General features: G+C 38.7%; 1 protein-coding gene and 1 pseudogene across 3 annotated transcripts; one reads left to right on the top strand and one right to left on the bottom strand.

Annotated features, from left to right (window-relative positions):
• Positions 1-3,608: 3,608 nt before the first annotated feature.
• Positions 3,609-8,631, top strand: LOC309643244 (complement factor H-related protein 2-like). Of its 2 annotated transcripts, XM_082425850.1 has the most exons (5): positions 3,609-3,750; positions 6,186-6,380; positions 6,738-6,914; positions 7,595-7,777; positions 8,238-8,631. In XM_082425850.1, exons 1-5 carry the CDS (start codon positions 3,666-3,668, stop codon positions 8,432-8,434), a joined length of 837 nt encoding a protein of 278 aa, XP_082281976.1. In that variant the 5' UTR covers positions 3,609-3,665; the 3' UTR covers positions 8,435-8,631. The 2 variants fall into 2 exon arrangements, with proteins under 2 accessions (XP_082281976.1, XP_082281977.1); XM_082425851.1 differs by lacking the exon at positions 6,738-6,914 and having other exon boundaries at positions 3,610-3,750.
• An 88-nt stretch (positions 8,632-8,719) lies between these two features.
• On the bottom strand, positions 8,720-16,212 carry LOC309643306 (HIG1 domain family member 1A, mitochondrial pseudogene; annotated as a pseudogene). The gene has a single exon. The product of its transcript is annotated as an HIG1 domain family member 1A, mitochondrial pseudogene (transcript).
• Between the last annotated feature and the right edge of the window lie 1,228 nt (positions 16,213-17,440).

Genomic DNA, 17,440 nt, shown 5'->3' with positions numbered 1-17,440 from the left:
TCAAGTCACATGCCTAACCTTTTAAGCAAAGGATTATCCAGCCTCACTCTGGCCTTGATTGGTGAATACACTATGTGGATAGGCTGAGAATTTTCAAATCATCTCATGCTGGTTCCTTTTTGCTTGACAGTTCATCCTTCAATTTACATCTTATCTCACATATTTGACTACAAGCAGCAAGAAGAAATCAGGTGGATCTTCCATAGTCGGTTAGGAATCTTCTGAACTAAATATGCAAGGTCATCACTGTGCTGGTTAATTTTGTGTCAACTTGGCTAGACTACACTACTCAGGTGCCTGGTCAAACTATCAGTCTAGATGTTTCTGTGAAGGCATTTTAAAGCCGTGATTAGCATCTATTCACAGACTTTGAACAAAGCAAAGCACCTTCCGTAATGTGGGTGTACTTCATCCAATCTGCTGAAGCCTTTAAGAGAAAACATTGAGCTCCGTCCAGGAAGGAGGAACTCTGCCTCTAGACGGCCTTCAAACTCAAAACTGCAACACATGCCCTTCCTGGGTTTCCAGGCTGCTCCCTGCCCTGCAGGTTCCAGACTTGCCAGCCTGCCCAATCACATGAGCCGATTCCTTATCACAAACCTCAACATCCGTGTTTGTCTCTCTGTCGCTCCCTGTGTGTGTGTGTTTTACTGATATAGGATATTGTTTCTGTTCCTCTAAAGAGAACTTTGACTACTACAGATTTTGGTAATGAGAGATCCTAAAGAAAGAACATCTTCAGGATAAATTTTCTAACCTGTTTCTGGGATTTCTGGAATTTATTCTCAAATCTGATATATTTAACATCACTAATGAATCTACTACCCCCAGGAAAGAGGGCACCGATAGTCCATGGCATGATGTGACAAGAGAGATACACAAAATATCAACACTGGGTACTTCCAATCATATTTATAGGTGGCAAGTATTTGATATCGTAGAGCATTTTTGTCAAACTAATGAGAAGAATTGGATTGGCTGGTTGATCTTCATTGCACGAGACGAAGTGGGGAAAGAAAAGGTTGAGCTCAGGAATTCAAATCCACAGTTCAGATGCTGCGCAAATGCCCTTAAAGTTTCTCTGTTGACCCTGAAAGAAACCCTTATCTCCTGTATCCCCAGAGCTGAGATCTCTGAAAAGTAAACCCAGAGTCTGATCCTACGAGTAGGTGGATTACAGTGCAAATTAAATTTCCAACTACACGGGATGTCTGCTGTTCAAGTAGGAAGGAATGGGGTCCTGAACTTTGGTAGGAAAATTGGTCACAAGGAGATGAAAAGAGGTATGTGGATAGATCTCTCTGATGAGCAAAAAAGGTGAGGATATTTATATCCTATGTGATGCTCAGCAAAGGCTGATCTCAGCAGATGCAGATTTATGGATCCAGTGGATAGGGCGACCTCTGTGATGGATTCCAGTCAAACTCTGTCCCCAGCCACTGCTGTCATTTCCTGGTGGGGTCATGTACAATGGCCATGGTAATAGGAATGGAGATTATCTGTGGGATCAGAAACATGGACTTCCTATCCCCAAAGCCTATGTGATTAGCCACTGCTGAGGGCCCCGTCTCCTAGCAGCAGAAACCAGATGAGTTTTTGGTGAGGCACAATCCCTGGGGTGATCAGCCAGCCACCTGATGGCAGCTTGATTACTTTGGACACTTCCATCATGGAAGGGGTTGTGTTTTGTTCTTCCTGAAATAGATACTCAGCCTGGGAATGGATTTGCCTTCCCTACCCACAAGCTTCTGCCACATCAACCCTCCGTGCACTTATCCACATAGCGGTAATCCACACATCATTGCTTCTGATCAAGGAACTCACATGACAGCAAATGAAATGCAGCAATAGCCTACATTTTTGGAATTCACAAAAATTAAAAGAATTTTTCTTGGGTCATGTTCAAAACATAAACTAATTGGGAAAAATTGACATCTTTATGATGTTAAATGTTCCAATCCAAGTTCGTCATCTTCTCCTTACTTGATTTGTCTTTTAATATTTTTCTCAGCAATGTTTTGCAGTTTTCAGTGTAGCTCTCTTTAAATATTTTGTCAAATGTATTTCTTAATACAGTTTTTATTTATAAAAGATGGTGTCCTTTATAATATTTTTTCAATTTTGGTTTCTATATAAAGTTTTGTATATATTATTTCTAATAGCCTTTTTTGTAGAATCCTTAATTTTTAAACATTACATAATTATGCTTTACTCTGTCCTTACATGCCTCTTTTTCTTTTGCCTTGGTGAATTCAACGTTATCTGAATTATTTATTATTATAAAATACTCTTCATTATTCTCTGATAATCCTCTTTTGAATTTTATTTTATTTGATATTGGAACTTCAGCCCGTAAATACTCATGTGGATTTAGTAGATAATTTAAGGAGTAATGTGAAGATTATCACAAATTTCCCTGGTGGGGCTTCATGGATTTCTCCTCTCACACGGCAGATGTCCTGCCTGCCCCACATACAGGTCTCTAAATTGTCACAAAAAACAAACACTTGCTTCCTCCTGGAGCTCAACCACTCATCACCATGTGTATGTGAGTGTGTTCTAAGTTCAGAAAATGGGTAAATACGGATCTCACAGTTTGGTTCCATTCTTTCAAAGGTTGGACACTTTCTATTTTCTGCTAGCTTTTACTCTCTCAAGCAGTCATTGTTATAATTTGTGTTAGCAAATCATTTTTATTCATAGAAAGTTTAGCTTGATATAAGCTATTTTGCTATTCTGGAAGCCTTAATTACATATATTAATAAATTATTTTATATTTTGAAACTATTGTAGCTATATTAAGAAAATAAATAAATAATTTCAATGCATTAACTCTCTGACATCTCTGACTGGTTTTTCTTTTCCTTTATAGTAATACTATATTTTCCATATTAATTATCTGTTTGAAAGCAATTCTCTTATATTAAAGAATTGTATTTTACATTACATTGAATAGAATTGACTATATAAATATTCAAATATAAATAAAAATAGAGAATAAGTGTAATTAAGTTAGTGAAAGACCAGGTGAGGATTTTTGAGTTATAGTCCTACAACAAAAGGGATATCATTGTGTGCATCTGAATATTTCAAAAAAAAAAAAAGAAGGTCCCTCAAGCACAGTAAAGAATATTTAATGCCAAGAATATGCTGAAACTCTTGTACTCACTAGTGTGATCCCACATAAGGTAAAAAAAAAAGAATCAGTGCTTCCCTAAGCACAAGAGAATACAGATGATAGAATAAGATCCAAATACATGTTGGTTTTCCTAGACCCCTAAGCAAAGAAGCTGGGTGAAGGTAAATAAAAGACATGAGAAAGTGATGGTGACATGGCCTCAGAGTTATTCACATATGACTCACCTGTTTGAGAAAGAACTCCACCTATTTTAAAGAAGTGTTTACTTTAACAATTAGTGTTTTATATCACTTCTGGAACCCACCTATTACTGTCCCGCAAAAAGGTTGTGCAAGCACTTATCAGGGAATGAACTTAAGAAATTGTTGTGAAACCACTAACCGTAATTCAGGGATTTTGCAAAGCTGTTTGAACTTTGATATTTACTAAATGACCTCAGTTAACTAGAGTCATAGTAAAGTCCTTAAATTCCGAGTCACACTTGATAAACTGCTAAACAACCAAGCAACACAACTGGAATATTTGTATGAACGTGCCTTTGGGAATATCTAACATGCTGTTACTACTCAATGTCATCCTCACCCTGTGGGTTTCCTGTGCTCATGCACAAGGTAAGTGGAAACACCCCTGAACACTCAGCTTCCCTCTTGAATGTAACTCCACGTTTTATCTACTTTCACCTGTCTTTATATTTTAATGATAGACTAATAGGAATTGTCTGTATTGTGTCATCATGATAGAGTGTAACCTTACAGGAAAATTATCTCATATTCTCTTAAGGGAAAACGAAAAAAAATTATGTTTTTTCTGTTTTTTGAGTTCCACAGCGAAAGGACTCTCAACGCTGATTATAAAGATAAGTGAATATGCTCACACAACATTAGGAAAGAAGTCACAGGCTAGCTTCTGACTTCAAAATGGATGGAGGTTTCTTAGTTTTAATGCAAGGAAATATTTGGGAGTGATGGATATCTTTATAATCTTGCATATGGTGATAGTTTTATGGATTCATATGTCAAAACTCATTAAATCAGGCATTTCAAATATATTTAGTTTACTGTGTTTTAATTATAACTTCATACAGCTGTTAAAAGTCATTGACATCATGATCAATTTAATATTTCAATAAAATAAACAGCAGGTTAAAAGAAATATCCATTTCAACAAAAAGTATAGTAAATTCTTAATTCCAGTGGAATGACAATTTTACTTTACATTTCTGAGGTCAGAAGTAATTGTTGGGCAAATAAATTAATAAATAATTTTTAGAGCGTTAACCCTAGCACATTGTTCACTGATGTGTTTTCACATTTATAGTGAAATTTTCTATATTAATTTACCTGAATGCAATTGTTCTATATCAAAAATTATCTCTTATAACAAATATTGTGGATCCTTTCACTTATCTTTAAATTAAGGAGCACTTTATTTTTGTATATTAATTCTAATTTTACATGTACACATCAAGATTTTATTGACACAGTTTTGTTTATTTCATTCTTTTACAACTCTATGGATCCTTCATCATGATATCTTTTTAAAATGTCTTATTTCTTTTAAAATCAAAATCTCCTTTCCAAGTTATTGTAAACAAAACCTCTAATATGCTTTAGGATTTCTCATTGCACCATTTATGATTAGAATATGAAACACTATTTGTTATTTTTAATTTACAAGAAGAGTGAATCTAAATAATTTTTTGCATGGTTGGTTTTGTATGCTATTTAAGTCTATATTTGGGCAATTTCTTTCATCAGCAACAACAGTAACAATACAACAACGATTCCTGTCCAATGTAAACTATTCTCATTCAGTGAACTCTTTCTAAAAGTAACCTTTGAGCTGAAAGCCCCGTAAGCTTGAGTTGCACCAAGGTTTTTCAGCAGAGAATGGAAGCCATTTTGTGGAAGCACACCTGTGTGTAAACAGAAACATCTTTGTGTATTTAGTGGACGGACACAGGTTGAATTCTGTCCTCCAAAATTCATATGTTGAAGTTCTAACTCCCAGGAGCTCAGAATGTGTCTGTACATGAAGGTACGGTCTTTAGAGAGGTAATTAAGTTAAAATGAGGTCATTATGATGGGCTCTGATTCAATAAATCGGGTGTCAGCATCAGAGGAGGAAATTAGGACACAGACACATAAAGGGAAAACCTCGTGAAGACACAGGGAGAAGACGGTCATCTACAAGCCAAGGAGAGAGGCCACAGAAGAAACCAGCCCTTCTGATACCTTGATCTTGGACCTCTCACCTCTAGAATTGTGAGAAAATAAATTTCTTTGTTTTAAGCTTCCCCATCTATAGTACTTTGTATGGCAGCCTTAGCAAATAAATACAATCATACTTACACATTTTGAGTGTACAGTAATAATCAAACATTCTTTTTCTATTTTCCACTCAAGTATATTTAAATTCTTGCATACGTATTTTTAGAGGACATTCATCACAAGTTAGTAATTATATCTTAGCGGTTTTTTGTTGTTAGTATTTTTCCTTTATGAATATTTTATATTCAAATTGTCTTCACTGAAAAGGTTAGACATAGTCATATATACATGTATGACTATATGTATATGAATATATATATTCATATGCGAATGTATATTTGTTCGTATATGTCTCCTGTGCAACATGTGACGTGGACTGGGAGAGGAGGCATAGAAAGGGCTGAGACGCTGGGGAATCTCTGTGGAAGACACAGGAAGAAGAGGCACAAGAAATGAAAGGAGAACTACAGACAGTCCTCCCATCCCTCCAGAAGCAAACGTCTTGGATCTGGGAGGTTCACTACATAGAACCACTTTTGTTCTCTTCCTCAGCGTTTACATTTTTCTGTGTGATTTTAATCTTGAAAATGCTTCCAAAGAACTTAAACATACTGAGCTCCTCAAGTACCTATGTACTCTTAGTTATACATTGTCCCAGATCTCGGTCACTAATGCAAGTGGAAGAATTAAGCTAAATAGAATAATAAATTCAACAATGGGATTATTAACATAAGTAGAGCTATTCATTAATGTAGGATACTATTTCTTTTCTTAAGGAAGAACGTGTGATTTTCCAGAGATAAAACATGGAACCATATATGATGAAAACAGTTATAAACAAATCTTCCCAGTTGACATAGGGAAATATTTCTACTACACCTGTGATCACAGCTTTGTGTCCCCTTCACGATTACTCTGGAATCGAATAACCTGTACACAGGAAGGATGGTCACCAAGACCAAAGTGTCTCAGTGAGTAAACACCCTCCTCATTGTCCGGATGAATTACCCAGTGTGTTCAGTGAGTGGAGAGGCTCGGCCTGAAGGTATCACAGAGCCTGGACAGTCATAGCAGCGGGAACCGGAGGGGCCAGCAAAGATGACTTATATTATTGCTCGTAGTGAGAAGCTGTTTATAGAAAGTAGCTTTACAAATGTACATTTTTTTCTCTATTCAAGTCTTAATTACTGGCATGGCATTTTAATTTTTTACATGCACGGCTTAATTTTTAAGAAACAAAATTTTTGCACTTGATTTCTCTTCTGAAGTTTGCAAAATGTTATGCTCTTTCATTGCAAGATTTGTATCTGTCATCTTTTGGCTTTTAGGACAGTGTTTTTTCCCTTGGGTGGAAAATGGTCATTCTGCATCTTCAGGACAAACACACCAGGAAGGTGAAACTGTACAAATTGTGTGTGACCCTGGCTATAGCCTCCCAAGTAATTGGAGCAGCGTTACATGTGCAGAAGATGGCTGGTCCTCCCCTCCTAAATGCAGTCGTGGCTGTAAGGAAAACACTGTCCTCTGGGATCTTGTATTCTTTTATATTTTATAGAGAGATAACAGTATTTAGTATATGCAGTATTGCTGTTTCTACTATTGTCACCTTTTCAGTTTCAGGGTTCCAACTGTGTCTAAGTAGACATGCAAATATCTGGATCATCTCTAGAAAATCATCTTGTCTACTTACATAAATTAAATGTAGGTGCTAATAGAAAACACTAGCCAAGTACACAGTGAAAAACTATGATTCTCACATTATATAGTTTCTTCAGTGTATTTTTTTAATCAGAATCAACAAACTTGATAATACATATTGTGCTGCTTCTCAAATATACAGAATTTTTAATATAATTCCTAATAATTTCACATAATATAACAATGCATCAAAAGAAGCAAGTCAAAATATGCTTCTCACATGATGCTTTAAAAGGTAGCACAGTTTAATTCTGACAAGGTCATTTGGCAAGTTAGTGAATGATTCAAAGGACGGAGACAAAGGGAGAGAAGAAAACTAGCCTTTATTAAGTGTGCAAAACCAAATTTATAAAATTGAAAATTTCAGTTACCACATCATTTCTGTCATAAGAAATCACAAGTCTATTACATATTGTTCTATACTTTTATTTATTTTCTTTAACCTGTGTTTGTCTTTGGTCTCTCAATGAATCAAATTATTTTTCAGACTCTCAAGGAAAATGTGGGCCTCCCCCACCAATAGACAACGGAGACTTTACCTCATTCCCGGCACCAGTATATCCTCCAGGATCGACAGTTGAGTACCAATGCCAGTCCTACTATGAACTTCAGGGAAACAGACACATAGTATGTCAGAATGGAGAGTGGTCAGAACCACCAAAGTGCTTAGGTAAATATTTCAATCTTCTTGTGGATCCTGGGAAAATCGGTGTACTGAGTATGATGTTTAGCTGTTTATAATAGAATTTTCATGGATTAACTACCAACCGTTCTGTTGCGTGCCTGACTACCAAAAAATAATATGTGTGGAAATAAAGTTTGAAAATTTCCTGTTCAAGCAACAATAGCAACAAAAGATTCCTTAATGAAAGCTCTTCATATGATAACTGACATTATGAATCTTTGATTATAACATTGAATTATTACACTAAAAATAGTACCTCATTCTTACAACATTAACTGTTTAAAATGATGGAAACTACATACTGGATTTTCAATGAGTTGGTTTGTAAAAGGTTTTGAGAAGGAATTTTTGGACCAGAGCAGGAGATTCTACTTGAAAGCCTGAAATTCTGTGGAAAATATTTGTATACCACTTAACGGTTTATGTTTATTTTTTTTAACTTCAGATGCATGTGTAATTTCAGAAGAAATTATGAAAAAACATAACATCCAGTTAAAATGGAGACGTGATAGAAAACTTTATTCTAAAACAGATGACACTGTTGAATTTACGTGTAAACGTGGATATAATCGAAGGACACCAAATCATACATTTCGAACAACCTGTCAGGGAGGAAAACTGGCATATCCTACTTGTGGATGAAACAGTGGTTAAGATGCAGTTGTAAAATTGAAATATGTACATGTATTCAGAATTTTTCATTATTAATCCAATCTTCAGTTGCTTTTATCAAGTAAATCAGAATTTGTGTTAAGTATTATGTGGATGATGTAATTATAATCTGGGAGACCAATGAATCACTTCTTAAAAGTACTTCATTAAAACCTGGCAAACCAAAATGCTACATGTCCTGTTCACAAAACATCTGTGGCAAGAAATTAGATGCAATCACTTCAGTGCCTCCTTCCATCCATCATTCTCCTAACTTTCTCGAAGCTTTCTCTGTAACTTCTGAGGCTTTCTGAGACTGTTTCAGAAGAAATGGAAAAAAATGTTTGTCTCCATCTTCAAAATAATTTCACTTCACAAACACGTAAAAAGCAATCTGTGTCATACCTATGTTAGTAATTAGATCTAGTTATTACTTACCTTTGCTTATCGATCAATAGATAAATATACCAAAAAATGATGAAATCCGTGTTCTTCTACAAGGTGTCTATCTAGCACATGTAATAAACGAGTCATAAGGAGGAGTTAGAATCTAATTGGGTATATATCTATCATGTTGACATAAAAAGTGGTTTAAAAAATCCAATATGAAGTATAAACACACACACACACACACACACACACACACACACACTATGCTCTGATACTGAATAAAGGTTTATAGAACAAAGATTGGTAGGAAGTTCAATAAAATATTTTAAAAAACTATAGTTGAATTTAGAAATAATAGGGGTAAGAGGTGGTGTTTAACTCCTTTATACTTATGTGGATTCTAAATTTATTAACCTTTAAAGTATATATATCACCTTTGAATATTTTATTTTAAATAAGGATATATATAAAGCAAGACAATACATACTGAGAATTGTAAAGACCTCTTTGGTACTGACCTTCAGATCTAATAACATTTTCATGAGTTTGCTGGTATAGAGAGTTTTGGAAACATTCAATCACAAGAGTCTGAAATGTGGTCTTTATGTTTTTAATTTCAAACAGCATAGCTAAAAATCAGTTGACTAGAAACATTTTAAATAGCTACAAAAAATGAACACTTGAAGATGAAAATAAACATATAAATAATTAAAAATATTTTAGGTAATACCTTGTTACTGTTGTGTGTAAATATCCATCACTATACACTGTCACCAGAGTCTTTTCTTGTGATAAGAACTTTTAAGATCTACTATCTAAGCAACTTTCAGATATACGATACAGTATTATTAACTATAGTTACCTGCTGTGTGTTACATTTCAATGACTTATTTTTTTTACAGCTGAAAGTTTGTACTTTTTCTTTACCCATTTTGCCCAATCCCCCATTCCACTTCCAGACTCTGGCAACCACTAATCAAGTCTCAGTATCCATGAGCTCAGTTTTGAGTTGGTTTAATTGTTTTTTGGTTTTGTTTTTAGATTCCACATAAGTAAGATCATATGTTGTCTTTCTCTGACTTATTTCACTGAGCATAATGCCCTCAAGGTCCATCCATGTTTTCACAAATGGCAAAATTTCATTCTTTTTAAGGCTGGATAATATTCCATTGAATACATACACCACATTCTCTTTATCCATTCCACCATCCGTGAATACTTACATTGCTTCCATATCTTTACTATTGTAAATTATGTTGCAGTGAACATTACATGTATCTTTTTTCTTTTTTAAAAAAATTTATTGGGCTTCCCTGGTGGCACAGTGGTTGAGAATCTGCCTGCCAATGCAGGGGACACGGGTTCGAGCCCTGGTCTGGGAAGATCCCACATGCCGCGGAGCGACTAAGCCCGTGAGCCACAACTGCTGAGCCTGCGCATCTGGAGCCTGTGCTCCGCAACGGGAGAGGCCACGATAGTGAGAGGCCTGAGCACCGCGATGAAGAGTGGCCCCCCACTTGCCGCAACTAGAGAAAGCCCTCGCACAGAAACGAAGACCCAACACAGCCAAAAATAAATAAATAAATTTTTTAAAAAAATTTATTTAGTTAGTTTTGACTGCATTGGGTCTTTGTTGTGGTACGCGGGCTTCTCATTGCAGTGGTTTCTGTTGTTGTGGAGCATGGGCTCTAGGCACGTGGGCTTCAGTAGTGTGGCATGCGGGCTCAGTAGCTGTGGCTCGTGGGCTGTAGAGCACAGGCTCAGTAGTCCTGGCGCATGGGATTAGTTGCTCCGCGGCATCTGGGATTTTCCTGGACCAGGGCTCGAACCCGTGTCCCCTGCACTGGCAGGCAGATTCTTAACCACTGCGCCACCAGAGAAGCCCCCATGTATCTTTTCAACATCTATTGCAATGATCACATGATTTTTATTAGTATTTTCATTTTCTTCGGATAAATACTCAGAAGTAGAATTGCTGGATCATATGGTAGTTCTATTTTTAATTTTTTGAGAAACCTCCATACTGTTTACCCTAGTGGCTGAACCAACTTGCATTCCACCAACAGTGCATGAAGGTTCCCTTTTCTCCATATCCTTGATAGCACTTGTTAACTTTGTCTTTTTAATGATAGCCATTCTGGCAGGTGTAAGGTGACATCTCACTGTGGTTTTGATCTCTTCATCTGGCTCTTGATTTGTAGCCTTTAATGTCCTTTGGAATAAGCTGATAATCCAGTGAGTAAATGGGTTTTTCTGAGTCTCATAAGCCATTTGAGTAATTAATCAAACCCAAGAAGGGGAAGATGGGAACTTCAGATTTATAGCCAGTCGGTCAGAAGTACATGTAACAACCTGGACTTTGATTGGCATGCTGAGTTGGAGGGGGTTGTTGGAACCTCCAGTCTGTAGCTGGTTGGTGAGAAGCACGGGTACAACCTGGCCCTATAACTGGTGTATGAAGTAGAGGGTGATCTTGTGGGACTGAGCCCTTTACCTGTGGAATCTGATTTTATCTCTGGGTAGTGTCAGAATTAAATTGATTTCCTGGGCACCTTGCTGATGTCTGGGAATTGCTTGCTGGTGTTGGAAAGCCTTCACACAGGCACACAACCACATTGGAACTGGGTCCAGGAACGCTTTTAGTGGACATCCTTGTCCCTCCTGATGATAGAGGAAAAACTTTCAGCTTTTCATTGTTAAATATTATATTAGCTGTGTACTTGTCATATATAGCCGTTATTATGTTGAGGTATGTTCCATCTATACCCAATTCATTGACAGCATTAACATAAATGGAGGTTGAATTTTGTTAAATGCTTTCTCTGCATCTATTGCAATGATCATATGATTTTTATCCTTCGTTTTGTTTTGTTTTTGTGTGTGTGTCTGTGTGTGTTCACTTACTTTAATAACACTACATGTACCATGTTATCACCATGGAATGTAAATTCGGGTTACACAAGAGAATTTCACAAGTACAACAAAGCATTCTGTAGTATACCGAAGTTGGTATAATGTCTGACCAAACCAGTTTGCTCATAAATCACTTCCATTATAGGCAATTTATTTAGCTTAACATTTATGATTCTTTCAGAGAAAATAAACAGACTGCACACATTTAAAAAGTATTTTTCATTTACCTTTGCATTAGCACTTAAAATACACACTTCTATTTCAAAATGCCATTTAAAAATTATTCTAATATAACAGCAGCAAACTATAATTCTGCAATTACAAAAGAGCTAAATGGGGATCTACAGTTAAGTTATTCTCATGTTTACAGCTATGATTCTGAAACAGATACTACTTCAAAGCAGCTGTTACCAGCTCTTTAGGTTTGGTTTAAAAACACACACATAGTTGCCGGGAGGTTTATAATGTTGTATTCCATGCACTGTTCTGAAAGGGTTCTTCAAGAGCCAACCAGACCTTAAAAACAGTACTCAGTCCACAAAGCAGTCAGAAAGAGTTAAATTAACTGGGGTAAATAGGATTCCTACTTTACATCAAAAGCATATGATATTCTGCAGCAACTGGGAGCATTTTCAGGTTTGGCATGTTGTCCTCTTTACAACTAATTTTATCAGAAGAGTTTAAGAAGGTGGACATTGTACGACTATCAAGTGCATTTAAAAGTGACATGTTTTTGTGCTAATCTGACTCCCCTGAATGACCTAGCTAGTGAACTAGTCACTAAGCAAATCAAGCCTGCAAGAAAGGAAGCCAATATTCAAATTACCATGTTATTGTTCAACCCACAGAATTTATTTTCAACATAAACATATAACCTCAATATGAGATGTCTAACTAAAGCAAGCACCACCAAGATCAAGACAGCATCTCCTCTTCTAAGGTTTAGGTTTTGCCCAGAATTCTTGATACGTGGAAGAGCCCATACCAAGAGCCATTGCTCCCACAACAAAGCCTTGGGCTGCCACGTGCATGTGGATCAGGTGAACATTTTAGTATTGCCCCAGCTCTTCCATTTATATAATCCATATACAACGATTGCTGCAAAACCTGCCGTTCCAATGGGGACAAATGGTGCCTCTCTAGCTTTTCAGATAAGTTTAGATCCCTGATCTTCATCATATGATGAAAGAGAAACATCTGTGTCACTTGACATAGTGATTGAAGAATCTTCCTTCCTAGGGCCGAAGAGGGTCGCCAAAGGTGGAAGGGAATAGCGACCCGGGGAGAAGATGAAGCCGATGGCAGGAAGGTCGTTTGGTTTTACGCCCTCCTCTCAACTCTTCAACTTTCCTCCCCGCTCTCTTCTTGTGACCTTGTCAGGACCCCATGGCCGGAGCGCCCGCCCTCTCAATCCCGCCTCACCCACCCCGCTCTACGAGCTCCCCGAAGTCGGCCCCAGCCCCGTCCCTCCGCAGCTCCAGCCGCGACGCTTCGCTCCTCAAGCCTTTGCTGCAACCCCTCATAGGCTCCTTGCGCCCTCACCAGGCTCCCCTGCCCCGCGAGGCGGGACCTGAGCCCCGCCAACCAGACTCCGCCCCCTTCAGCCCAGGCATCGCCCCCACTCCCAGCCCTGCAACCCCCAACCCTCCCAAGGTGCCCTCAGCCCGGCCCAGCGCGGCCCCTTCATTTTGTTAATGTGGTGTATCACAATGATTTGTGAATGTTGAAACATTTCTGCATCCCTGGAATAAATCCTACTTGATCATGGTGTATGATCCTTTTAATGTATTGTTGAATTCAGTTTGCTAATATTTTATTGAAAAATGTTGCATCTATATTCATCAGCAATATTGGTCTGCAATTTTCTTTTCTTGTGGTGTCATTATCTGAACTTAGTATCAGAGTTAGTGTTGGCCTCATAAAATGAGATGGGAAGACTTTCCTCCTGTGAAATTGTGATTTATAAAAATGCATATGTATTTGGACATTAAGATGACCAAAATATATTTCTCATGCATATTTAGTCTTCCTCCAAGTTTCCTGGTTCACAGTTCCAAAAACCCTGGGAATTTACTAAGTGCTGAGAGTGATAAATGTGTATATTGTTATGTTAATGGGGTGACTTTGGGAAAGCACCTAAAGATGGGGCTGGTTGCCAGTGGAGCCCACCATGTGATCAGAGCATCAGAACACTCAGTCTCACCTTCTAGCCTCCAGGTAAGATGGCATTTGGCTAAGGTTATTAAGAAGTAGAAGTTATGGAGTCTAACTTATTTTACATATATCGAGTTTGCAGGAGTGGAAGGGGAAAAAAGCAACATTGTTTTATAATTGCCCTAATATTTCAGAACTCCAGGTACAAATAAAATTCATTAAGAATTTCTCTAGTCTGTAAGCAACCATTTATGCTTTAAAAATCCCAACAAAGTGGTTACAGAGGGAACATTCATCAACATAATAAGGGCAAACATTTCTTGAATGAAGAGCATGCACACTTCTCATTGTTATTTCGTCTCGTTGCTTGGTATTCCTGTTTGTAATTACAAAATTTTTATTCCTTGTAACAATCGGACTTTTCTTATCCCTGTGGACAAAACTGTATTACAACTGATGAGTGCGGCTGCCAAAAAATGAGCACAGAGGTGGGCATTTGGCTGCTCCGTGTTGTGTAGGAAGTGTTCTGATTACGGGATTTATGATGTACACTAAAGCAGAAATGCCTTTGAACTTAGTTTTCAGTCTCCAATCCTAAGTTTTCTTTTTAATCATTAGAACACTTTTGAAAACAGTTACAAAGAAAAATCTAAAATATCAAGATTTATTATTTTGTCAACTGTGTGTAAAGTATCTTGTGAGTTTTATAGATATTTTGACTGTCTCGTGTGTCCTGAGTACCAATGTCTTTATAGAAAAATTCAGTTCTCTGTGAAGACTAGGAAGTGTATTGTATATTGAACTAGTTCTTTGTGTTGTTTTGATATTTAAAATAAATTTCTTTGGTCCTAACAAAGCATATCTAGGTTTTGCTGAACACATTTTCACAGCATGACAATGCAGTGCTCTGCCTGCCTCCTGAAAAACTGAATAAAAAGACCACGAACAACACACCATTGTAAAGCAATTATACTCCAATAAAGATGTTAAAAAAAAAAAAAAAAGACCGTGAGCACATAGAAAACCAGTGTCTTGGGGCACAGTTATTAAATTTTTCTTTATTTTTCATAAACTAGATACCACTTTGAAATATTTTATATGTTAAAATGTATAAATCATTATTTAATGGTTTTTAAGTGGCTAATTAATATAAGTTTAAATATTAATAGTGGACTATTATACTTGAAGTAGTCATGCGCTGTTTTTCCCCAAGGAGCCTGAAGTGTAGAAAATCCCATGAATGGGCTGGTCCCTGTGACAGTGAGAGGGGTCACTCTCGCCACTGCCCCTCATTCCCAGAACTGTACACTCTGGCCACGGGACGGACCGCTGCTGGTCTAAGGCACGAGCTGGGTGACAGGACACACCCGACCTGGCCAGCTGTCATCTGCATCTGGCACCATAACTGAGCCTCCGCAGGCAGCTGGTAGAAGACTAGTGAATTCCAAGCCTTCCCACTAGAGGCGGTGTTGTGTGGGACACCTAATTCTCTATTGCTGTGTAACACATTAGACCAAATGTAGTGGCTTGAAACAACAGACATTACCTCACAGGTCCTGTGGGTCAGGAATCGACTGGCTGAGCTGGGTGGCTCTGGCTCAGGGCCAGAGGTTGAAGTCAAACTTCATGGGAGCTGCAGTCTCTAGAGGCCATCCTGGAGTTGAAGTCAAACTTCATGGGAGCTGAGGTCTCTAGAGGCCATCCTGGGGTTGAAGTCAAACTTCATGGGAGCCGCCATCTCTAGAGGCCATCCTGGAGCAGGCTTCACCTCCAAGCCCACTTCTGGCCATAGTTCCTCCCCACACAGCCTCTCTCTACAGGGCTGCCTGGTGATAGATACACAGCTGCTGCCCCCAAGAAAAAATGAAAGAGAGAGAGAACACAGGCAGGATTTAAGTTGCAGTCTTTTATAACCTAATCTAGGAAGTGATAGCACATCACATCTGCCACTGCGAGTCCCTAAGTCCACACCACTCAAGGGACACAAATTAAGTTTCCCCTCTTGAAGGGAGAAGTGATCAAGAATTTTTAGACACACTTTGAAAACCTCCACAGATTCACTGGTTCTAGAGAAAGCATTCTGTACGTCCGTGCATAGATAGTGGGGGCAGGTACAGCAATCTATACTCAGAAAACGCATCTACTCCAGAGAGGAAAATACCACCTCTTCTGTGATAGAAAGGGTTTAATGTAACCCACATGCCACAGGTAACTGGTTGGTCCCTGGGGAGTGGAGTCACACTGGGGGTTCTGCTTGGCCTCTGTTCGCAGGTCAGGCTCTCAGCGGTGGGACATCCGATCAGCCTTGGAAAGAGGGACTTTCGTAGCCCCCATATCTGCGGCCATGGCCAGTGTATACATGGGTTCACCAAGTAAGAATGGGGTCTCTGAGGAAAGAGGTCTGACATCTAAGCAGGACAGGTTGTCTGATTTTTGAGCTCTTCCTTTGCCTTGGATATTCTCTGATGGCATTTACTAGGGACACAAATTTCTTAACTTCCTGTCCCTATTTTTCTTTTTAATTAATTGATTTACTGCGTTGGGTCTTTGTTGCTCAGCAGTTGTGGTGCACGGGCTTAGTTGCTCCGCAGCATGTGGGATCTTCCCCGACTAGGGCTCAAACCCATGTCCCCTGCATTGGCAGGCGGATTCCTAACCATTGCGCCATGAGGGAAGTCCCCCGTCCCTATCTTGAGATGCCCTTTTACATACCTCTCCTCCCCAGACTTATTTATCACCAAGTTTTCATTTTGCTTTTTCCACACCCTTGACCCGCTGCCCAACCTGTTGACTGTGCCCTTGAGTCAGCAGAGAGCAGAGACGTACCTTCTCCCTTTTGAAGTGGATTATCTAATCCACCACCATCCAAAATTCTGCTCACTGAGTGTTCTCATCTACCCTGAGGGGAGGCTATAGTTTAGCTCTGCTCACATCTGGCCTACCATACACATCCATCCATAAACCAGGCTTTTTCTTCCTTTATGAAATGGTCAAGGAAATCCCCAATTTCCCCGAGGTATAGACTGAGAGAGGCAGCGTAGGAGGAGGAGATATTACAGGACCCGAGTCGTCTGTGCAGCTTGTGAACCTGGGGCCTGCTCAGCCCTGGGCTGGTGTTCACCACTTTGACTTGATAATGGAATGTTGCTTGTCACATCCAGTTGTTTGGTTCCTTGGATTAGATCCCCGGTCGGCAAACTTCTTTGTAAAGGGCCAGATACTAAGTAGTACAGGCTTTGCAGGCAATATGATTTCTCCTGGAACTATTCGACTCCGTCTTTGTAGTGTGAAAGCAGTCGTAGATAACATGTAAAGGAATGGGTGTCTCTGTGTTCCAGTAAAACTTCAGTGGGGTAAGTCACAGACCCTCCCAGTTCCTGACAGCTGTTTCTTGCTCATCAGATTTAATTAGCAAATGTCATCAATATAACGGAACCGTGGAGGGGCTGCCTCTGCTGGTGAGGGAGGTTTGTGGGAATAGGGAGAATTACAAGCTCTCAGCCTTTAAAATTTTGCCCAAATACCATACTCCTTCCCAGG

Source organism: Balaenoptera physalus (genome assembly GCF_965194825.1).
Source record: "Balaenoptera physalus genome assembly, chromosome: 1".
NCBI classification, from domain to species: domain Eukaryota; kingdom Metazoa; phylum Chordata; class Mammalia; order Artiodactyla; family Balaenopteridae; genus Balaenoptera; species Balaenoptera physalus.
Note: the sequence above shows the minus strand (reverse complement) of the source record. Positions and strands in the feature narration are given on the sequence as shown.